The sequence below is a fragment of the Scyliorhinus canicula genome, chromosome 10 (genome assembly GCF_902713615.1).
Source record: "Scyliorhinus canicula chromosome 10, sScyCan1.1, whole genome shotgun sequence".
NCBI lineage: Eukaryota > Metazoa > Chordata > Chondrichthyes > Carcharhiniformes > Scyliorhinidae > Scyliorhinus > Scyliorhinus canicula.
In genome coordinates this window covers 7,178,732-7,202,637 of record NC_052155.1, presented here as the reverse complement: position 1 = coordinate 7,202,637, position 23,906 = coordinate 7,178,732, and the positions used below count along the sequence as shown (strand labels likewise).

The window sequence follows — 23,906 nt, the reverse complement described above, 5'->3', positions numbered from 1 at the left end:
GACTGGGCGGCACAGAGGACGGGGCGGCTCAGAGGACTGGGCGGCACAGAGGACGGGGCGGCACAGAGGACGGGGCGGCACAGAGGACGGGGCGGCACAGAGGACGGGGCGGCACAGAGGACGGGGCGGCACAGAGGACGGGGCGGCACAGAGGACGGGGCGGCACAGAGGACGGGGCGGCACAGAGGACGGGGCGGCACAGAGGACGGGGCGGCACAGAGGACGGGGCGGCACAGAGGACGGGGCGGCACAGAGGACGGGGCGGCTCAGAGGACGGGGCGGCACAGAGGACGGGGCGGCACAGAGGACGGGGCGGCACAGAGGACGGGGCGGCACAGAGGACGGGGCGGCTCAGAGGACTGGGCCGGAACAGAGGACTGGGCGGCACAGAGGACTGGGCGGCTCAGAGGACGGGGCGGCACAGAGGACGGGGCGGCACAGAGGACGGGGCGGCACAGAGGACGGGGCGGCACAGAGGACTGGGCGGCACAGAAGACGGGACGGCTCAGAGGACGGGGCAGAACAGGGGACGGGGCGGCACAGAGTACGGGGCGGCACAGAGGACTGGGCGGCACAGAGTACGGGGAGGAACAGAGTGCGAACGTGAAAGCTCAGTTGCTGCTTTTTTTGCCATATCCAAAAGTGTTCAAGACTTTAATTAGGTAATCAGCTTGGGCTGACAAGTGGCAAGTTACATTTGCTCCACACAAGTGGCAGGAGGTAACCATCTCCTACAAAAGAGGATGTAACTACTGCTCCTTGATATTCAATGGCATTATCATCACTGAATCCCCCACAATCAACATCTTGGGTGTTACCATTGATCAAAAACTGAACTGGACTAGCCATATAAATACTGTGGCTATCAGGACAGGTCAAAGGCTAGAAATTGTATGCTGAGTAACTCATCTCCTGACCCCTCCCGCCTGCCCACCATCTACAAGGCCCCTCCACTTGCCTGGATGAGCGCAGCTCCAACAACACTCCAGTAGCTCAACACCATCCAGGGCAAAACAGCTCCCTTGATTGCTCCCCCTTCCACAAACATTCAAACCTTCCACCACCAAAGAACAGTGGCAGCCGTGTGTACCATCTACAAGATGCACTGCAGTAACTCACCAAGGTTCCTTTGGCAGCACCTTCCAAACCCACGACCACTGCCACCTAGAAGGACAAGAGCAGCAGATACCTGGGAACCCCACCACCTGGAGGTTCCCCTGCAAGTCACTCACCACCCTGACTTGGAAATATATCAGCCGCTCCTTCACTGTCGCTGGGGCAACATTCTGGAACTCCCTCCCTAACAGCACAGCGGATGTACCTACACCTCAAGGATTGCAGTGGTTCAAGAAGGCAGCTCACCACCACCTTCTGAAGGGCAACTAGGGATGGGCAATAAATGCTGGCCCAACCAGCGATGCCCATATCCCGTAAATTAATTTTTTTGAAAAGGTAGGTATTGTTTGATGAGTTTTTAAGATTATATCCCTCTTAAGTGCAGCCAGGAGTTTAAATCAGGGCTGTGACAATAGAACGTATAGTGCAGAAGGGGGCCATTTGGCCCATCAAGTCTGCACCGACCCACTTAAGCCCTCACTTCTACCCTATCCCCGAAACCCAATATCCCCACCTAACCTTTTTTGGACACTTAGGGCAATTTAACATGGCCAATCCACCTAACCGGCACATGACCCGTGTCATGGTCTGAGTCACCCCTCTCTGTGCAACATGGAGGCTCCCTCTGCGGCTTGCAGGTAGGTAGCAAACTCAAGAGGGGCCGGGCCGAGCCGGTTGTCCCTTGAGGCAAAGGGAGAGATCCTCCGGGTGGGCCATTTGGGCTGAGCGTGCAGCCTTCCCTTCCCTTCCCACGGCCCTGTTATCGCCGGAGGGGGGGGGGGGGGGGGTTCGGAGCCTCCAGCTCCAGTGTCCTCCTTAACCTTCCTCATGAAGACCATCTCCATTGGTCTGGCCTTCTCTACACCGAAACGGGCTGTGGGGGGGTGGCCTCTGTCAGCAAAAAAAATGGCACCGTGAATGGAGAATCGCCCCTAATTGCGGCCTTGACCATGTTAATTTGTTCCCACCCCCCACACACACACAGCAGGCAACCAATCGGTTCAGCTCGCCCCTATTCTCCTGACTTCCTCGACCCCGGAAGCCAGGAAAACCCAGCCCTCTATTCAAACATTGCAGGGGGCTGGGCCCAGCTTGTGAGTGTTGAGAAATAAGAAGTTGAGGAGTCTAAAGGCTTAAAATCTGAATTAGTAACGGAAAACGCTGAGATACCCACCAAGCAGCTAATAAAAAGACACTGGGATTAATGTTTGAGATAAAGGCTCTTAATCAGATCTGGGTTGAACTGACTTTCCTGATGAATTGAGCAATCCAATAATATAAATAATTAACACCGGCACCGCACATCAAACAGAGGTGCAAAAAAAACAGGCTTTAAATATCAGTCATTTATTCTAATTCACATTTTTTAATATTCTGAGCTTCGCATTTAAAATTTGGACTGTGACAAAATCTGCCAGATAAGATCCCGACTGCGTATTTTCCCTGACTTTCAGTCTCGCCCCCGTGGATTGCTCTCTCGGCTCCTGGTTGAAAGGGTTGTGGGTTTCAGTTCCACGCCAGGGATTTGAGCGCTCAATCCAGGCTGACGTCCCCTCCGTGTGCCGGTACTGCAGCCGTGCTGTACTGCCAGAGGTGTCGTCCTTGGGGTTGAGACGGGAAGGGGGCTGGGGGGGGCTCCACCTTACCCCCCCCCTGGGATGGATGCCATGGGCGCCACTTCAGAGAAGAGCAAGGGAGTTCTTCACAGCGTCCTGGAGCTGATGCTTCTCGCTCAACGGGCATGGCAAAATACCTTCTCGCCGTTATTAGAGGGACCTTGATGTGCGCAAATGCGTTGTCACATTTCTTGCGTTGCAACAGACGTTAACTGTTCAGCGTAGAGTTCGTTGGCTGTGAAGGTGCTTTGGGAAGTTCTGAATTTGATCTGATTGAAACACAGAAGATCCTGAGGGGACTTGACAGGGCCGCTGCTCAGAGAATGTACAGTGCAGAAGGAGGCCATTCGGCCCATCGAGTCTGCACCGGCTCTTGGAAAGAGCACCCTACCCAAGGTCAACACCTCCACCCTATCCCCATAACCCAGTAACCCCACCCAACATAAGGGCAATTTTGGACACTAAGGGCATTTTATCATGGCCAATCCACCTAACCTGCACATCTTTGGACTGTGGGAGGAAACCGGAGCACCCGGAGGAAACCCACGAAGACACGGGGAGGATGTGCAGCCTCTACATAGACAGTGACCCAAGCTGATGGGGTGTTGCTCCTTGTGAGGGTATCTGGCGGGGGTAGGAGAGGGGGAGGAATTTCCTCTGTTGAGGGTTGTTAGTCTGTAGAATTTTCTACCCCGGAGAGCCGTGGAAGCTGTGTTATTGAATATATTCATGGCTGAGATAGACAGAGTTTTAGCTGGCAAGGGAGTAGACAGTTATTGGGGGCGGTTTGCAGGCAATTCCATTGAATGGTGCACAGGCTAAAGGGGCTGAATGGCCTACCTACCCCTGTTCCTATTTCTAATAATCCAGTGTTCAAAGGTGCAGTTCTTCTTTCTGCCTCTTTTACCTGCTGATCATTTGCAATCTTTTGGTTTGTAAATTTGAAAAGGGGCCAATATTTAGGCTGTTCGGTATTTTCTTAACATTCTGTGAGTCCATTCTCCGTCTATCTGTATTCGAACTGTAACAGAATAAACATGTTTACATCAAGACATTTTGACAAGCTTTGGTTTGGAAAAAGAAAAGCGTAAACATTCTGTTTCCATTATCCCTTGAATTGCCGAATGTGTAAATGTTCTTCTCTCCAAAGGGCATCCGTCCCTTCAGGCAAGTAAGCCTTGTGCGCCTGTGTTCTCTGAGGCTCAGAGTTACAAAGCCAGCGGGTTATGTGCAAAGCAACCAGCATTTATAACTCACTCCCCCTTGCCGATTTCAAGAACATAAGTCGGATAAGGGCGCGGCACAATAGATGCAATCAACCTAACTCTCGAGGGGGAAATGGGTCTTTTTTTTTATTGAGGGTCGGGAGAAGCTGGCCTTGGTGTGAGGCAGGGCTCAGTGAGTAGCACTCCCGCCCCCGCATCAGGAGGTTGCTGGTTCAGCTCCCACTTCAGGGACTCGAGCACAGGGGAGGCTCGTTGCGAAGTACTGAAGGAGGTGCTGCACTGTCGGATGTGCTGTCTCGCCGAGGAGGTGCAAAAATCAAGGATCCGTTGGCCATCACTGAGGAAGAACGGCATTATATCAGTGAGCTATAGGGGAGCTCTCATCTGTATCCTTCCCGATATTAATTCCTCCGCTAACGGCACCAAGACAGATCTGGTCATTATCACATTGTTCTTTGTAAGTGTTTGCTGTGTGCAAATTGGCTCTGTGTTTCCTACATAGCAACAGTGACGCCGTTGCACCACGGTAGGTTGAACTAAGCCTGTGCACCATTACAAAGTTCTTATAATAATAATTATTGTCACAAGTAGGCTTACATTAACACTGCAATGAAGTTACTGTGACAAGCCCTAAAGAGAATGTCCTATATTTATTGCTTAATTTGAAGTGTATGGGGTTGATAGGCCCCCTTGCGAACTTCGGTTGCCCAGAGTTCAGTAGTGCCAATGGAGGACCCTGTCTGCTCCTTGTTGGCAATTCTCTGGTGGGCTTCAGCTGAGAGTGAAATGTCCGTACTCCTCTCTTTCCCCCCCTCCCCCCCTCCGTTCCCTGACCCGCCTTAGACTAACTGCAACAAATCCTGATCACCCCATACTCGCTGACCGCCATCGACTCTTAGCTCGAATTTAAAAATTCCCATCGTTTTAAACCCCTCCTTGGCCTCGCCCTTCCCAATGTCTGTGACTTCCTGCAGCCCGTGAATCCTCTGGGATAACTGCACCCATTCGATTCTGCCTTATTGCGGCAGTTTGATTGGATTGGATTGGATTTGTTTATTGTCACATGTACAGTGAAAAGTTTTCTGTGAGCAGCTTAAACAGATCATTAATTAATTGGAAGAAAAGGGAACAAAAGAAAATACAAAATAGGGCAACACAAGGTATACAATGGAACTACATAAGCACCGGCATCGGATGAAGCATACAGGGGTGTAGTGTTAATGAGGTCAGTCCATAAGAGGGTCGTTTAGGAGTCTGGTGACAGTGGGGAAGAAGCTGTTTTTGAGTCTGTTTGTGCGTGTTCTCAGACTCCTGCATTTCCTGCCCGATCGAAGAAGTTGGAAGAGTGAGTAAGCCGGGTGGGAGGGGTCTTTGATTATGCTGCCCGCTTTGCCCAGGCAGCGGGAGGTGTAGATGGAGTCAATGGATGGGAGACAGGTTTCTGTGATGGACTGGGCGGTGCTCACGACTCTCTGAAGTTTCCATCACTCCACCATTCCCGGCCTTGCCTTCAGCGGCCTGGGCCCCCAAGTGAAGCCTAGCGGAAAAACTGGTTGAAGGATGGTGTTGGATGAGGTTTTTACTCAAACAATGCCAAGTATGCAGTCGCCCCGCAGTTTTAATAAGCATCGCCACACATGCTCGAGTTAAACCCCAGCACATAAGCAAATACAATTAATATGCAGCAGTAAACTCTTGAATTTCCTGTCCAAATCTCTGTCCGTTTCCTCCCCCTTTTGAATGCTCCTTGGAGCAATACCTCTGACCAAACATTCGATCATCTTTCCTCGTAGCTCCTGGTTTGGCTTTAGTGCAGTGGTCGGAAACCTGCTGCCCGAGTGCAGTTTGTTGACCGTTGCCCACGCGCAGGATTGGCACGTTCCGCTGACCGTTTGATTTATTCGTTCGCGGGAATTTGTTGCCCATCCCTAATTGCCCTGGAACCGAATGGTTTTGCTCGGCCAGAGGGCAATTAAGAGTCGACCGCGTTGCTGTGGGTCTGGAGTCGCAGGTAGGCTAGACCGGGTAAGGGCGGCAGATTTCCCTCGCTAAAGGACAGTCCTGGACCAAATGTCGGCCATCAATGATTTTGTGGCCATCATTCCAGGTTTCTATTATCAAATTCAAATTGCACCATCAGCCAGGCCCCGAGAGAGTGACCCTGGGTCTCTGGATTGCTAGTCCAGTGAAGTACCACCACATCACTGCTTCCCCTTCCAGTCTGACTGCAGTGATTCTCACGTAAAGCAAGGACGAGTGAAGTGATTGCTCCCAACATTGACTGTGAGAGCCATGCGCTCCCTCTGCGTCCAAAGTGGAAATATTTATTTTGTTTTTGACCAATTGACGATGAAATTTCTATTAATATATAAATGATTAAGCATTTTCTATAACTCCCTGTGAAATATTCGGCCTGCATTAAATGTATTTTATTTTACTCATGGGGTCATGGTCCGTGAACATGTCTGATTTTAATCTTGCGGCCCACTGAGATGGCCGGCGTCTCTACACGTCCCGATGGGCCTCCCACGCACGAGCCGGCTAGGAATTAGCCGCATGTGGGCGGTTCAGGATTTTTAAGATCGGTTCGGCCCGTGTGCATGACCAACGTAAAAGATCAGAACTGCGCATGTGTAGCTCTTTCCGGCTGCACACGCACGGTCCGGATTTCCAACAAAAAACATTCCATAACGCATAGGAGCAGAATTAGGCCACTCGGCCCATCCAGTCTGCTCCGCCATTCAATCATGGCTGATATTTTTCTCATCCCCATTCTCCTAACTTCTCCCCATAACCTCTGATCCCCTTATTGATTAAAAACCTATCTATCTGTGCTTTAAAGACACTCAGTGATTTGGCCAACACAGCCTTCTGCGGCAAACAGTTCCACAGATTCACCACCCTCTGGCTGAACAAATCCCTCCTCATCTCTGTTTTAAAGGATCGTCCCTTTAGTCTGAGATTGTGTCCCCTGCTTCTAGTTTTTCCTAAAAGTGGAAACATCCTCTCCACGTCCACTCTATCCAGGCCTCGCAGTATCCTGTAAGTTTCAACAAGATCCCCTCTCATCCTTCTAAACACCAACAAGTACAGACCCAGAATCCTCAACCGTTTCTCATACGACAAGCTCGTCATTCCAGGGATCATTCTTGTGAACCTCCTCTGGACCCTTTCCAAGGCCAGCACATCCTTCCTTAGATATGGGGCCCCAAACTGCTCACAAGACTCCAAATGGGGTCTGACTAGAGCCTTATACAGCCTCAGAAGTATATCCCTGGTCTTGTATTCTAGCCCTCTCGACATGAATTCTAACATTGCATTTGCCTTCCTCGCTGCCGACTGAACCGGCACGTTCCGTACCGCACATGTGTACTGGCTGACAGGAGATCCCAGATCCTTTGGGCATTAGAGATGCCGACCACAGATGCCGAAGAACCTGTGAAACCTGCGCATGAACGCAAAAAGGGCGTAGAGGCCTGGGAGAAGCGAGAGAGAGATGGGAGGGAGGGGTTAAATAAAGGAGAAAAGACAGAGGGAAGTGAAAGGGAAGAAGACAGGTCAGAAACATGAACCAATAGAGTGAAGAAAAGGATCAAGAGGCTCCAATATTATATTTGACATGCAAACGGTGATAAGGCTTTCATTGTAAACTTCTTAAACTAATGCCAATTATATTAAATGGTGGCTTGACATGTTTTTAGGAGGTTTTAGAGATAAAAGGCTTTGCGAGTGGCAGTTCAGTTGGAAAAAATAGGAGGTGTGCCTCAAAATGTTTTCAGTGTAGAAGCGTGCCGTGGCGTAAAAAAGGTTGGAACCACTGAACTAGAGAAAGCAAGGCTGTGCAACTCCTGGGAAGAGAATTGTTTTGCAAATGAGGAATAAATTGACCATAATGTTTCTATATAAAGCTGTTCAACCTTTCCATGTCGTTGTCCTTCTCTTCAGTGTACTCCAGCGCAGTGACCCTGTTACGTTGCTCCAAATTTTAGGTGCACTGAATAATTTTAGTGTACTGAATGTTTGAGGACAAGCGATGCTCAAATTGAATTGTGTCCAGACCACAGCAGTCTGCTCACCTCTCTACGCTCAACCTGTGGAGCTCATCCTCCACACAAGCCTTCGCCCACCTCTTTCCATCAAACTCTTCTCAGCATATCCTTTTGTGCCTTTCTCCCTCGTAAGCGTATCCAACTTTGCTTTCAACCTGCTGCATTTGGTCTGTGGAAGTACAGACGATGATAAAGGAAGAACCAGTTTACCTTTATGTGACCTCAGGACTTTTGTGCACATCGCTGATTAGGCCAACATTTATTGTCCATTTCTAATGGTCCTTGGGATGGTGGTGGTGAGCTGCCTTCTTGAACCGCTGCAGTCCCTGAGGTGTAGGTACACCCACTGTGGTGTTAGAGAGGGAATTCCAGGATGTTGATCTAGCGACAGTGATGGGGTGGTGAGTGACTTGGAGCGGAACCTCCAGGTGGTGGGGTTCCCAGGTATCTGCTGCCCTTGTCCTCTTAGATGGCAAAGGTCACGGGTTTGGAAGGTGCTGTCAAGGAGCCTTGGTGAGTTGCTGCAGTGCATCTCGTAGATGGTCCATACGGCTGCTACTGTGTGTCAATGGTGGAGGTTTTTGAATCTTTATGGAAGGGATGCCAGTCAAGCGGGCTGCTTCGTCCTGGATTGTGTTGAGCTTCTTCTTGAGTGTTGTTGGAGCTGCACTCATCCAGGCAAGTGGAGAGTATTCCATCACATTCCTGACTTGTGCCTTGTAGATGGTGGACAGGCTTTGGGGAGTCAGGAGGTGAGATACTCAGTGCCACCCAGGATTCCCAACCTGTTGGAATATGTTGCAGTTTATCATGTTATTATAGCTTTCAGTTTATTTGTTTTGAAAGGTACACAAGAGGAGGAAGCAATTCAGTCTCTCCGAACATGCACCACCATTCAAATAGATCATGACTGATCTGTACCATAACTCCATTGATCCACCTTGACCCCAACGTCTTCACACTGACCCGACCTTCAGGAAGTTCCCAGTTAAAATGTGTGTTGCCTCCCCCCCCCCCCCCCCCATTTCAAATCCTAATCATGGGCATATTCCATAAACATAAATTCCGAATTCAGAGGATAAACATTTTTGGCAAAGTAGAAATTGGCTTTGAAGGTGATGAACGTCTGCATGTGGTTATGTTGACGCTTTCTCTGCAGACCTGTGCAATGTGGATCCCGTTAAAAGTTATTCATCCAGTGGCAGCACAGTGGTGGAGTGGGTTAGCCCTGCTGCCTCACAGCGCCGAGGTCCCAGGTTCGATCCTGGCTCTGGGTCACTGTCCGTGTGGAGTTTGCACATTCTCTCTGTGTTTGTGTGGGGTTTGCCCCCCACAACCCAAAGATGTGCAGGGTAGGTGGATTGTCCACGCTGAATTGCCCCCTTAATTGTAAAAAATGAATTGGGTACTCTTAATTTATAAAAAAAAAGTTATAATAAAAGTTATTGGTCCAGATTTTGCTTACAAAATAATGACGCCTGAATGATGCTCGACATTCTTAATGTGCAGATCAGCCAGCTGCCTATGGCCAAGGAGAGGAACGGGCGGCATGGTGGTTAGCACTGCTGCCTCGCGGCGCCAGGGACCATGGTTCCATTCTGGCCTTGGCTGACTATCTGCGTGGAGTTTGCACTTTCTCTCCCTGTATCTGCGTGGGTTTCCTCCGGGTGCTCCGGTTTCCTCCCACAGTCCAAAGATGTGCAGGTTAGGTAGATTGGTCACCCTTTTCTCCTGTAGTATAGATTGCTGATGGTATAAAATTCGGCATCTTTGTATTTGTCCTGATGAGTACATGGCAGAAAACTTTGGCAACATGCCTCTCTTCAACAATATTGAAGGCAGGCTATTGTTCTCACCATTCATCAAGATCACAGGATTCCCTGTTGCCACTTGTTGCAGCCTTATCATCTCGCACTTCCTAAAACTTGGGTGAGGCAAAAATGTTTTCGATCCCAAACATGCATAAACAGGTTCAGCTCGCAGGACAGGCAGGTTACAAGATGAAAAGCTCTGGCAACAGGTTGGGCTGTGAGATTAGAAGCACATCTTCTGGGAAATAGTGTGTGCCACCAACACAGAGGGGGGGAATTTCCTGCCAGTGTCTACGGCGTTTTGGGAGACTCGCCTGTCCCTCCTCCCAGGAACCCCCACCCTGGTGGAGGGGTCGCTTTCAGTGGGACAAAAAAATCCTACCGACGGGAAGTGCCGGAAACACCCCCCCCCCCCCCCCCCCCCCCCCCCCCAGCATTGTTGCTGATCAACAAGGTTTTTACTTTTGCGCGGGGGAACATTTTTAGTCCTTTCAACCAGGGTTTTCTTCAACCTCATCATCATCAAGATGCACTCTGCCAACCACCCCTTCGATCACCCTGTGCATCAGTTACGATGCTCACCCCCCAGTCCATGCTACTGAACATCACTGACTCCCAAAAGCCCAGAGGGCAAGTGCATACCTGACAGATAATTTACTCAGCAGTATCCAGAAAGTGTCTGGACATTTTGCAGTTGCGCTGGCTTACAGAATACTAATGGTTCCAGCTGTAATCATGGAAGCAACAGAGGCCCCTCTGGGCTCATTATATTTTAGCTGCAAGGATATTTCTACCCTGCCTGCAAAGATTAAGAAGTGGTTACTGCGGGGGTCAGTGTAGCATGGTGAAATATTGTCGGGGTTTTAAAAATACTGTGTCATTTTATCTTTGCTCTCCGAACGCTGTATCTCTATCCTTCGATCTCCTCATTATGTCAGTTCAGAGAGTTGATCCTGTCTGGCTGGCTCTAACCACTCAGTCAGAGACTGGGTGTGTGGACATTGTACAAAATTGTCAAGTCAATGTGGGTGAACCTTCACTCGCTGTGATTTCAGTGGGAGGGAGCACAATTTTCGAGTATCTTTTCACTGCCGTCACTTCTTTGTTATCTTGAACCATCAGCGGAGCTCATCATTAAAGCGGAGACAGTGACGTAGCAGTAATGTCACTGGACTAGTAATCCAGAGGCCCAACCTAATGTCGTGGAGGGGACGCCGGTTCAAATCCCACCACGGCAGCTGGTGGAATTTAAGTTTTTAAAAAAATAACTTTAGAGTACCCAATTCATTTTTTCCAATTAAGGGGCAATTTAGTGTGGCCAATCCACCTATCCTGCACATCTTGGGGCTGTGGGGGCGAAACCCACGTAAACACGGGGAGAATGTGCAAACTGCACACGGACAGTGACACCAGAGCCGAGACAATATGAAGCTGGTCTCCGTCATGGTGTACGTGAATGTATCATCGATTGTAGGGGGATAACCATCGCTAATGTCCTTTTAGGGAAGGAAATCGGCCGTCCTTACCCAGTCTGGCCGACACGTGACTCCAGACCCACAGCAACGCGGTTGATTCTTAGACCACAGACCATGGGTCATAGGTGCAGAATTAGGCCACTCGGCCCATCGAGTCTGCTCCGCCATTCAATCATGGCTGATATTTTCTCATCCTCATTCTCCTGCCTTCTGCCCTCTTAATTGCCCCCGACTGAAATGGCCGAGCGAGACACTCCATTCAAGGGCAAGGACAAATGCTGCTCTTTCCAAGGTGCCTGCAACCCAAGAAAGATTTTTTAAAATTGTAATTTAAAGATAATTATTTATGCTCGATCACCACAGTTACCTTTTCACCCAACTTGATCAGTTATATCACCTTCATAGGCCTCTGGCTCCACGTCACCCTTGGTTTATTAAAACTTCAGAGTGTTATTCTACAAATGCAAGGTATTCTTCGTTGGGTCACGTTGAATGTACAGCCGGGAAACAAGCCATTCAGTCGAAGTTTATGCTGTGTACAAACTTCCCGCCACCCTACCTCACCTCACCCCCAACAGCGTACCATTCTATTCCTTCCTTCCTCATCCTTACGGAGATTCCCCTTGAAGGCATCCATTCTAGACATCTCAACCGCCCCGTTTGATTGTGCAGTCCACATTCTTTAAGATAAGAGCCCAAAATCTCAGAATCGTTACGGCACAAAGGGGGGGCCATTCGGCCCATCCTGTCTGCACTGTGACAGCGTGACTTAGTGCCATTCTCCTGCCTTTCCACCCTATCCCTGCACATTGTTTCTAGTGAAATAACCATCTAACGCCCTCTTGGAGGCCTTGATTGAACTTGCCTCCACCGCACTTCCAGGCCGCGCATTCCTGACCCCAACTCTCGCTGCGTGAAAATGTTTTTTTCTGGCATCACATTTGCTTCATTTGCAAAGCACTTTAAATCTGTGCCCACCCGCTCTTGATCCTGTTACACGGGGTAACAATGCTCTGTGCTGCCATCTCCGGGATGAGACATTCAGCTGACACCCTGGCTGGGATTCTCCCCTACCCGGCGGGGCGGGGAGTCCCGGCGTGTTGGAGTGGCTTGAACCACTCCTTCGTCAGGCCGCCCCAAAGGTGCGGAAGTCTCCACACCTTTAGGGGCCAAGCCCTCACATTGTGCCACGCCAGCCGGGGCCGAAAGGACTTCGCCGGCCGACGTAAGTCCGCGCATGCGCCAGAGTGTCAGCGGTTGCTGACGTCATCCCGGCGCATGCGGAGCGGAGGGGGTCTCCACCATGGCGAAGGCGGAAGAAAAAGAGTGCCCCCACGGCACAGGCCCGCCTGCCGATCGGTGGGCCCCGATCGCGGGTCAGACCACCGTCCCGGGATCAGATCCCCCCCCCGGACCTCGGCGCCCGCCCACGCCGCCAATCCCGCCGGTCAGGTAGGTGTTTGATTCCCGCCGGCGGGAGAGGCTTGTCAGCGGCAGGACTTTGGCCCACCGCGGGCCGGAGAATCGCTGCGGTGAGCCCGCCGACCGGCGAGGCGCGATTCCCACTCCCGCCGAATCTCGGGTGGCGGAGAATTCGGGACACGGCGGGGGCGGGATTGACGCCGGCCCCGGGCGATTCTCCGACCCGGCAGGGGATCGGAGAATCCCGCCCCCCTGTCTGCCATCTTACGGGGGCATTGTCAGTCTTTTGTGTGACGGATTGCTGTGCGTAAATTGTCCGCTATATTTCCCGTCTGACAACAGTTCCTATATTGCCGAAGTACTTCATTGGCTGTAAAATGTTTAGGGATGGCCTGAGGTGGTGAACGCCATATAAATGCAAGTTATTTTCATTAATGTTCTTGCACATTGTTATCATTGACTCAATTTTCTCTTTTAAAAAAAAATCACAGGGTGAGGGGGGAAGGGACAAGGGGAGTACACAAGGGAGCGGGAGGGCAATGGGCCAGAGGGGGGAGGGACCATCGACCGAGCCAGAAGGCGGCGAAATGTAGATAGGGTCAATTTTAAAAAAGACGAAATAAATCTTTCTGCTCAATAAAATAAATTAACGCGGGTAAGAAAAATGTGATGTGTATATATACTATTGTTTATAAATATACGAAATGCCAATCAAAAGATTTTTTTTAAAGAATCAGTGCAAAAAGTGCAGTTAGCCTGTGTTTGACAGAATACTATGTGGGAGCTGACAGCACCTTGAGGATTTCTGATCATCATTTAAAAACTTGGTCCTTTTTTGGGTTGCATGTCCGTTTAATCGTTCTGAATCTGCTTCAGCTTATATTTAGAAATGTTTCCACAATTCTGAGGCGGTAAAGCTATCAACAGTGGCTTCGATAGTGCCTTAACATAGAACATACAGTGCAGAAGGAGGCCATTCAGCCCATTGAGTCTGCACCGACCCACTTAAGCCCTCCTAACCTTTTTTTGGTCACTAAGGGCAATTGACCCTGGCCAATCCACCTAACCTGCACATTTTTGGACTGTGGGAGGAAACCGGAGCACCCGGAGGAAATCCACGCAGGCACAGGGAGAACGTGCAGACTCCGCACAGACAGTGACCCAAGCGGGAATCGAACCTGGGACCCTGGCGCTGTGAAGCCACAGTGCTATCCACATGTGCTGCCCACGGTAGGGGGCAGGTTTTTTAAATGTCCCCCTTTAGGGGGGAAGGTTTTTATTCAAATGTCGAGAAAGGCTGACTGCGAGTAGGTTTTGCAGTGTCACCCAGTGAGTATTTGATCTGTCCTTCTCCCTCTCCTGAGCCCCTTCGAGTGTTGGGTTGATCCCACTTTAAAACGCCTGTTCGAACTTGACTGACCGATGTGACCATTTCCTTCCAGGACAGCCGACACAACATGTCAAGACCCCTGCTGACCAGGTCTCCCGTATCTCCGCTGACTAACCAGGGCATCCCGACCCCGGCACAGCTCACCAAATCCAACGCCCCGGTGCACATTGACGTGGGAGGTCACATGTACACCAGCAGTTTGGCAACGTTAACCAAGTTTTCTGATTCAAGGTAAATGTGGCAAATGAACGTAAGGCGGCACATTTCTGTTGGCAAACAGCTGCTTGGTGTCACGGAACGTGAATCCTGCTTGTGGACAAAAAAAAAGAGACGTGCTGCTGAATCTTTTCACCATGCACTCATCAGAACGAATACAAGAATCTCAAATTTCAAGCGGATTGCAACAATTTATACTTCAGGCTTGGAGGGTGCTGAAGCTTTGGCAACATGTCTCTCAGCAATGTACATATTTGTTTTTTAATTGTTCGGAAAGTATATTCAGAGTGAACCAGGGCCAGAGGACTGGCGGAGGCAATTTAGCCCCTCAAGCCTGCTCCGCCATTCAATAATAGTAATAATCTTTATTGTCACAAGTAGGCTTGCAATGAAGTTACTGTGAGAATCCCCTCGTCGCCACACTCCGGCGCCTGCTCGGGTACACAGAGGGAGAATTCAGAATGTCCAAATTACCTAACAGCACGTCTTTCAGGACTTGTAGGAAACCGGAGGAAACCCACTCCGACACGGGGAGAGCATGCAGACTCCGCACAGACCGTGACCCAGCCAGGAATCTAACCTGGGACCCTGGCGCTGTGAAGCCACAGTGTAACCACTGTGCTACCCTGCTGCCCAAATTTCAAACGGTCATGGCTGATCTGGCTGTAACCTCAACCCCACATTCCTGCCGACCTCCGATAACCTTTCACCCTCCTTGTTTATCACAAATCTATCTACCTCTGCCGCAACAATATTCAACGGCTCTGCTTCCACTGTCTTTTGAGGATGAGTGTTCCAAAAACTCAGGACCCACCCCCCTCCTCCGAGAGAAAACAAATTGCCTTGTCTTTGTCTTAAATGAGCGACCCCTTATTTTTAAACAGTGACTCCAGTTCTCGATCCTCCCACAAGAGGAAACACCCTCTCTACATCCACCCAGTCAACACCCTTCACGATCTTAAAAGGTTTCAACCAAACGCCGTTGTCCCATATCCCTTAATACCATTGGTAACAAAAATCTGTGAACCTTAGCCTGTAGAAGTACTTCCTCATGTCACTCCTGAAATCTCTGGCTTTAAATATGTCCCCTGGCCCAAGACGCCCCCAGCCAGAGGAAATAATTTCTCTCCATCTGTCTTATCTGTTTCCCCTTATACCATGAAAGCTTTGATCAAATCACCCCGCTAGCTCACTAATTTCCAGAGAATGCAACCCTCATTTTTGTGACTTCTCTCCCTACTTTAACCCAAAAGGGTCCAGGCATCATTCTGGTAAATCTACGCTGCACCAAGGTCAAAACCGTCCACCCCGTGTAATTGGGACACCCAGACCCGTTCTCCCCTCCTCACTGTGGCCAGGGAATTTATAACAACAGCTACTTGCATACAGATAGCACCTTCAACATTATAAATCACCCCAATGCCCTCCCCGGGAACAGTGATTGGAAAGAATTAGACACTGAGTCTCAAGAGGATGATAGAATCATAGAATTTACAGTGCAGTAAGGAGGCCATTCGGCCCATCGAGTCTGAACCGGCCCTTGGAAAGAGCACCCTACCCAAACACTATCCCAGTAACCCCACCCAACCATTTTGGACACTAAGGGCAATTTAGCATGGCCAATCCACCTAACCTGCACACCTTTGGACTGTGGGAGGAAACCGGAGCACCCGGAGGAAACCCACGAAGACAGGGGGGAGAACGTGCAGACTCCACACAGACAGTGACCCAAACCGGAAATCGAACCTTGGACCCTGGAGCTGTGAAGCAACTGTGCTAACCACTGTGCTACCGTGCTGCCCGGTGACTAGGACAGGTGACTAATAGCTTGGTTGAAGAGGTGGGTTATGCGGAGGTAGAGAGTTGTCAGGGAGGGTGTGGCTTTGGCTACTGTCAATGGCGGAGTGCTGAAAGTCGGTGATGTGCAAGAGACATCAGTGAGAGGAACACAGAAGTATGGTAGGATTGAAGAAGGTCACAGAGATTGGGAGGAAGCAAGGGATTTGAAAACGAGGGTGGTAATTTCAAAATTCTCAGAGGTGAGGAATCCTGCAGTGAGTAACTCACCTGCTGACTCCCCAGAGACTGTCCACCATCTACAAGGCACAAGTCTGGAGTGTGATGGATGAGTGCAACTCCAACACCCAAAAGCTCGACACCATCCAGGACAAAGAAACCCGCTTGATTGACACCCCATCCGCTATCACCCACTCCCTCCGGCGCCCAGTGGCAGCTGGTGTATCATCTCCCAAGATGCAATGCAGGAACTCATCTCGGCTCCTTACATAGGACCTTCCAAACCCATGACCGCTACCCTCTAGATCTAGGAGGCCAAGGGCAGCAGAAGCATGGGACACCACCACCCCTCCAAGCCACTCACCACCCCGACGTGGAAACATTGCCGTTCCTTCACTGCCACTGGGCCAAAATCCTGCAACGCCCTCCCTAACAGCACTCTGGGTGTACCTACACCACGTGGACTGCAATGGTTCAAGCAGGCAGCTCACCACCATTTTCCAAGGGCAATTAGGGATGGGTAATAAATACTGGCCTTGTCTAGCCAGCGTCGCCCACATCCCCTGAGTGAATAATAAAAATAATTGACTTTTTCGCAGACCTGGGATTAATGGAAGTCAGTAAGCACAGGGGTGCGATGGGTGATCAGGAGGTGGTGCAAGTTAGGAGATGCCATCAGAGGTTCCGATGAGGTTGTCTCAACGGAAGGTCAAAGGTGAGAGTCTGGCCTAGGAGACACAGAGGGTCAATCAGGGGTTCATAGTCCAGTTAGGTGTATTTTGTAGATTCCAGTATGGCGTTCCCCAGAAAAATTCAACCCACTTTAGTTATTTAATTTAAATTTTCTTTAAATCCTTATTGTCACAAGTAGGCTTACATTAACACTGCAATGAAGTTACTGTGAAAAGCCCCTAGAGTCGCCACATTCCGGCGCCTGTTCGGGTACACAGAGGGAGAATTCAGAATGTCCAATTCACCTAACAAGCACGCCTTTCAGGATTTGGAGGAAACCGGAGCACCCGGAGGAAACCCACGCAGACACAGGGAGAGCGTGCAGACTCCGCACAGACAGTGACCCAAGCCGGGAATCGAACCTGGGACCCTGGAGCTGTGAAGCTACCCACTGTGCTACCGCGCTGCCCCTTTTTTAAATGTGTCTCCCTTTAGTCTTGCTTTCCTGCAGAAAAAATGCTCGGCATCCCAAGAGATCACCTTAAGAGTCACTGATGCAAAATGGGATCTGCACGGTGGCCCGGTGGTTAGCACTGCTGCCTCACAGCGCCAGGAACCCGGGTGAGTTCCGACCTCGGATGACTGTCTGTGTGGAGTTTGCACTTTCTCCCGTGCCTGCGTGGGTTTCCTCCGGGTGCTCCGGTTTCCTCCCACTGTCCAAAGATGGGCAGGTTGGGTGGATTGGCCATGATAAATTGCCCCAAGATTAGGTGGAGCTACGGGGGATAGGGCACAGTATTGGGCCTAGGTAGGATGCTCTTTTGGATGGTCGGTGCAGATTCGATGGACCAAATGGCCTCCTTCTGCACTGTAGGGATTCTATGATTCTATGAAAATGCACTAAATACGAACATACGAAGTAGGAACAGAAGTGGGCCACTCAGCCCCTCGAGCCTGCCCTACCATTCAATAAGGTCATGGCTGATCTGAGTGTAACCTCACCCCCACATTCCTGCCTACCCCCCATAACCTTTCACCCTCTTGCTTACCAAGAAACTATCTAGCTCTGCCTTAAAAATATTCAAAGGCTCTGCTCCCGCAGCCTTCTTTAGAGAACAGAGTAACCTTGCTCCGTTGCTTCAGACTGCGTAGACAGATGGGGCTTGTAGTTTGTAGACCTCCCCCCTGCTCTGTCTTGCAGAATCAGCCGGTCCACGATGACCCGACTCCTTCCTGAATCCAGGAGTGGGCATCTTGCTCATATATCCTTCCCGTGGGCCATTCCTATTGATCCTGGAGCAACTAACTCTGGGGCTTAGGAATTTCTAAGTGGCAGCTTGTTGCTAACTTGAGGGCCAGAGATGACTTGAACGTCGGGGAATGTCATCGAGTAATTGCTCTGTTGGAAAACCAGTCATTGGCGGCGTTCGCGGGTTCCGTTTCTAGTCGAGGGGACATCCAAGAATTTATTTTAGGCAGGGAACTGTTGTGATCGGCATGGTAGCACCTTGGTGGAAGCCACTTCAGCAATGACTTTGAGAAGGATATTGGATAAATACTCAAAGGGGGGAATAGTTGTTGGGCTCTGGGAGAAAGAGCATTGGGGAAGTGGAGCTGATCAGTTAGCTCTTTTTCAAAGACCCAGCACATGCTCAATCGGCTGGATGCGTTCCTCCTGTGCTATGCCATCCGTTACATGGGGCAGCACGGTAACACAGTGGTTAGTGCAGTTGCTTCACTGCTCCAGGGCCCCAGGTTCGATTCCCGGCTTGGGTCACTCTGTCTGTACAGAGTCTGCACGTTCTCCCCGTGTGTGCGTGGGTTTCCTCCGGGTGCTCCGGTTTCCTCCCACAGTCCAAAGACGTGCAGGTTAGGTGGATTGGCCATGCTAAATTGCCCTTAGTGTCCAAAACAAAAGGTTAAGTGGGGTTACTGGATTACGGGGATAGGGTGGAGGTGTGGGCTTGGGTGGGGTGCTCTTTCCAAGGGCCGATGCAGACACGATGGGCCGAATGGCCCCCTCCTGCACTGCAAATGCTATGATTCAACGATTAATGCAATGGCGGAGCTTACGGCTTTAACAAAAAAGTAAGAGGTGGTGACACCGCCTGACATTAACTCAAGAGCAACTCTATGCCATTTCGCATTTGCCGTTGTGATATATTTGTGCCCCGTTCCTGATCTAAAATTTACCAGACCGATGTCCAACACTTGGGAGTTTTCTTCTTGCAGAATTGGTCGTCTGTTCGACGGAACTGAACCCATCGTCCTGGACAGCCTCAAGCAACATTACTTCATCGACAGAGATGGTCAGATGTTCCGCTACATTTTAAACTTCCTTCGCACCTCAAGACTCCTCATTCCTGATGATTTCAAAGTAAGTCGTTGTGCTCAAAGTGTGTAAAAGGTGCAGTTTAGAATCGGGAAACGGTGGTGAAATTCTCCCAACAATTTCCAATGAGCACTGGCACTAAACTCACTTGGCTGGGGTAATGTTTGACTTTGTTTCTTCAGGATTTGAGCATCACTGGCAGGCCAACGCTTAGTGGCAATCCTTAATTACTCCCGTGAAGCTGTATCAGGGGTGTCTGCACCCTACCTAGGCCCACTCCCCGGCCCTATCCCCACAACCTAGTAAACCCATCTAATCATTGGACACTGAGGGGCAATTTAGCATGGCCAGTCCACCTGCTCATTTGCAAAGAACATACAAGTTTACAGTAATCTGGAAGGTCGCTACGAAGGAGGCTAACATTTTCCAGATGTTTCATTTTTTAAAAAAGTGCCCAATTGCCATGTTGCGATTTGCACTGATAATAATAATCTCTATTATCACAAGTAGGCTTGCATTAACACTGCACATCTTTGGTCTGTGGGAGGAAACCGGAGCACCCGGAGGAAACCCACGCACACACGGGGAGGATTTGCAGACTCCGCACAGACAGTGACCCAAGTCGGAATTGAACCTGGGACCCTGGTGCTGTGAAGCAATTGTGCTATCCACAATGCTACCGTGCTGCCCTAGAGCAGGTTAGGTGGCTTGGCCATGATAAATTGTTCCTCAATGTCCAAAGATGTGGGGTTGCGGGGGTAGGGCGGGGGTGTTGGCCTAGTTAGGGTGCTCAGAGGGCCGGTGTAGGCTCAATGGGCCCAATGGCCTCCTTCTGCACTGTAGGGATTCTATGGTTCTATTCTCTGAAAATCTCCTTTCTCTCCTGTGCCTAAAACTCCTAAACAGGAAATAGGCTTGAGTGGTGTCAGGCAGAAATACCAGCAATACACAGAGTTACAGCACTGAACATGTAATACAAGAACACTGTATCAATGTTTGAAAACATCCCTCACGGAAGCAGTACTAACAAAAGTTAGTCACGTGAAGTGGTATTGGTTTTGTGTATTGCCATGTGTCCCGAGGTACAGTGAAAAGTATTTTTCTACGTGCAGCTCAAACAGATCATTCCGTACATGAAAATAAAATATGTAATAGGGCAACACAAGATACACAATGTAAATACATAGCATCAGGTTCACTCCACGGGCCTCAGAGGTTCATCAAACCTGCAAGAGAACATAAAAGAGAAAGGTTAGTGTTAGAATTAAATTTTAAGAGATTAGCACGGTTATAGGAGATGTAAAAAGAGGATCTATGTGAGAGCTCGCAGAGAGTCTCCTTGCCCCAACGTTTTAGTTATTTCTGTGCATAGATCTCTCTCCTGGTTCTTGTGCCCCACAGACTTTAACTTCTCTCTGACTTGGAAATATATCACTGTTCCTTCACTGTCGCTGGGACAACATCCTGGAACTGCCTCCCTAACAGCACAGTGGGTGTACCTACACCTCAAGGACTGCAGCGGTTCAAGAAGGCAGCTCACCACCACCTTCTGAAGGGCAACTAGAGATGGGCAATAATTGCTGGCCAAACCAGCGACGCCCACATCCCCGAAATGATTTTTTTTTTTAAATCAACACAGAATTCCCAGTCTCTGACCTGCTTGTGTAGCCAAAGTATTCATATGGCAAATCCAATTCAGTTTCTGCCCAATGGTAACCTCCAGGATGTTCATAGTGGGGGATTCAGTGATGGTAATGCCATTGAACGCCTGGGGTAATGATTAGATTCTCTCTTGTTGAAAATGGTCATTGCCTGGCACTTGTGTGGCGCGACTGTAACTGCCGCATGTCAGCCCCAAGCCTGGATATTGCCCAAGTCTTGATGCATATGAACACGGATGCTTCAGTGCCTGAGGAGTCACAAATAGTGCTGAACATTGTGTTGATGGTGGGAAGGAAGCAGCTGAGGAGTGTTGGGCCGAGGACACTACCCTGAGGGGCCCCGGCAGTGATGTCCCAGGGCTGAGATCTGCAACAACCATCTTCCTTTGCGAACTCCAACCAGCGGAGAGTTTACCCCCAGATTCCAGTTTGGCTAGGGCTCCTTGATAACTAGGTCAAATGTTGCCTTAATGTTGAGAGCAGGCACCTCCCCTCTGGAATTACGTTCTTTTGTCCAAGTTTGAAGCAAGGCTGTAATGAAGTCAGGAGTGACCCTGCCAGAACCCAAACTGAGTGTCATTGAGTAGGTTATTGCTGAGTAAATGCCGCTACCCCTTTCATCACTTTACTGATTAGGATGATGAGGAGGTCGTTGTTCAGTTTGGATTTGTCCTGTTTCTTGTGTACAGGACACACCTGGGCAATTTTCCACATTGCCGAGTAGATGCCGGTGTGGTAGATGTACTGGAGCAGCTTGGCTAGGGGCGAGTTCTGGAATATTGTCAGGGCCCCTAGCCTTTGCCGTATCCAGTGCCGAGTGAATCGATTTGGCTGAAGACTGACATCTGTGATGTTGGGGACCTCTGGAGGAGGTGATGGATGATCCACTCAGCACATCTGGCTGAAGATTGTAGCGAATGCCTCAGCCTTGTCTTTTGCACAGATGTGCTGGGCTCCTCCATCATTGAGGATAGGGATATTTGTGGAGCCTCCTCCTCCAGTGAGTTGTTTGATTGTCCCCCACCATTCACAGCTGGATGTGGCAGGACTATAGAGCTTCGATCTGATCTGATGTTGGATCGCTTAGCTCTGTCTGTAACCTGCTGTTTTTGCTGTTTGGCCACAAGTAGTCCTGTGTTGTAGCTTCACCAGGTTGACACCTCATTTTTCAGTATGCCTGGTGTTTATCCTGGCATGCTCTCCTGCACTCTTCATTGAACCGGGGTTGATCCCCTGGCTGGGTGGTAATGGTAGAGTGGGGGATATGCCGGCCCATGAGGTTACAGATTGTGGCTATGTACAATTCTGCTGCTGCAGATGGCCCACAGCGCCTCATGGATGCCCAGCTTTGAGTTACGAGACTAGATCTGCTTTCTATCTGATGGGGTGGCTAAGCTCTTCTGGTGTCATAGAGTCTCCTTGTCTGCCCTGGGATCGCAATCGCGCATTTAAATACTTCTTAAATGTTATGAAGGTCTCTGCCTCCACCAACTTTTCAGGCAGCGAGTTCCAAACTCCCACCACCCTAGAACATAGAACACTACAGCGCAGTACGGGCCCTTCGGCCCTCGATGTTGCGCCGACCTGTGAAACCATCTGAAGCCTATCTGACCTACACTATTCCATTTTCATCCATATGTCTATCCAGTGACCACTTAAATGCCCTTAATGTTGGCGAGTCTACTACTGTTGCAGGCAGGGCGTTCCACACCCCGACTACTCTCTGAGTAAAGAAACTGCCTCTGATATCTGTCCTATATCTATCACCCCTCAATTTAAAGCTATGTCCCCTCATGTTGGTCATCACCATCCGAGGAAAAAGACTCTCACTGTCCACCCTATCTAACCCTCTGACTATCTTATATGTCTCTATTAAGTCACCTCTCAGCCTTCTCCTCTCTAACGAAAACAACCTCAATTCCCTGAGCCTTTCCTCGTAAGACCTTCCCTCCATACCAGGCAACATCCTAGTAAATCTCCTCTGAACCCTTTCCAAAGCTTCCACATCCTTCCTATAATGTGGTGACCAGAACTGCACGCAGTACTCCAGGTGCGGCCGCACCAGAGTTTTCACCCTCTGGGTGAAAAGCTTTTCCTCACATCCCCTCTAAACCTCCCGCACCTTACCGTAAATCTATGCCCCCTGGTCATTGACCCCTCCACCAAGGGGAAAGGTTTCTTCCTGTCTAATCTGTCTATGCCCCTCATAATTATATACATCTCAATCATGTCCCCCCCCCCTCAGTCGCCTCTGCTCCAAGGAAAACAACCCCAGTCTATCCAATCCCTCTTCATAATTAAAACTCTCCAACCCAGGCACCATCCTGGTAAATCTCCTCCGCACCCTTTCCAGGGCTATCACATCCCTCCTATAATGTGGATTCCAGAACTGCAACACAATACTCCAGCTGTGGCCTAACCAACGTTTTATACAGATCCAGCATAAACTTCCTACCCTTAAACTCTATGCCTCAGCTAATAAAGGCAGGTATACCATACGCCACCTTAACCACTGTATCCACCTGCTCTGGTACCTTAAGGGACTGGTGTACATGCACAACAAGGTCCCTCTGATCCTCGGTGCTTCCCAGGGTCCTGTCGTTTATCATGTATTCCTTTGCCTTGTTTGTCCTGCCCAAGTGCATCACCTCACACTTACCCGGATTGAATTCCATTGGCCACTGATCAGCCCATCTGACCAGCCCATCTATATCCTCCTGTAATCGAAGGCCATTCTCCTCTTTACCACCCCACCAATTTTCGTACCATCCACAAACTTACTGATCAACCCTCCTACATTCATGTCTAAATCATTTATATAAACCACAAACAGCAAGGACACTGATCCCTGCTGGACCCCACTGGACACAGGCTTCCAGTCAGAAGAACACTCCCTCGACCACC

At 49.9% G+C, this 23,906-nt stretch overlaps 1 protein-coding gene across 1 annotated transcript in view; it reads left to right on the top strand.

The window, feature by feature from the left end:
• The window catches only part of LOC119972211 (BTB/POZ domain-containing protein KCTD1), a 196,681-nt gene that overhangs the window by 161,805 nt on the left and 10,970 nt on the right, over positions 1-23,906 (top strand). The window contains exons 2-3 of the mRNA XM_038808574.1: positions 14,158-14,336; positions 19,242-19,386. Of these exons, the coding sequence (XP_038664502.1) occupies positions 14,158-14,336; positions 19,242-19,386 (324 nt within the window). The remainder of the gene's footprint in view (positions 1-14,157; positions 14,337-19,241; positions 19,387-23,906) is intronic.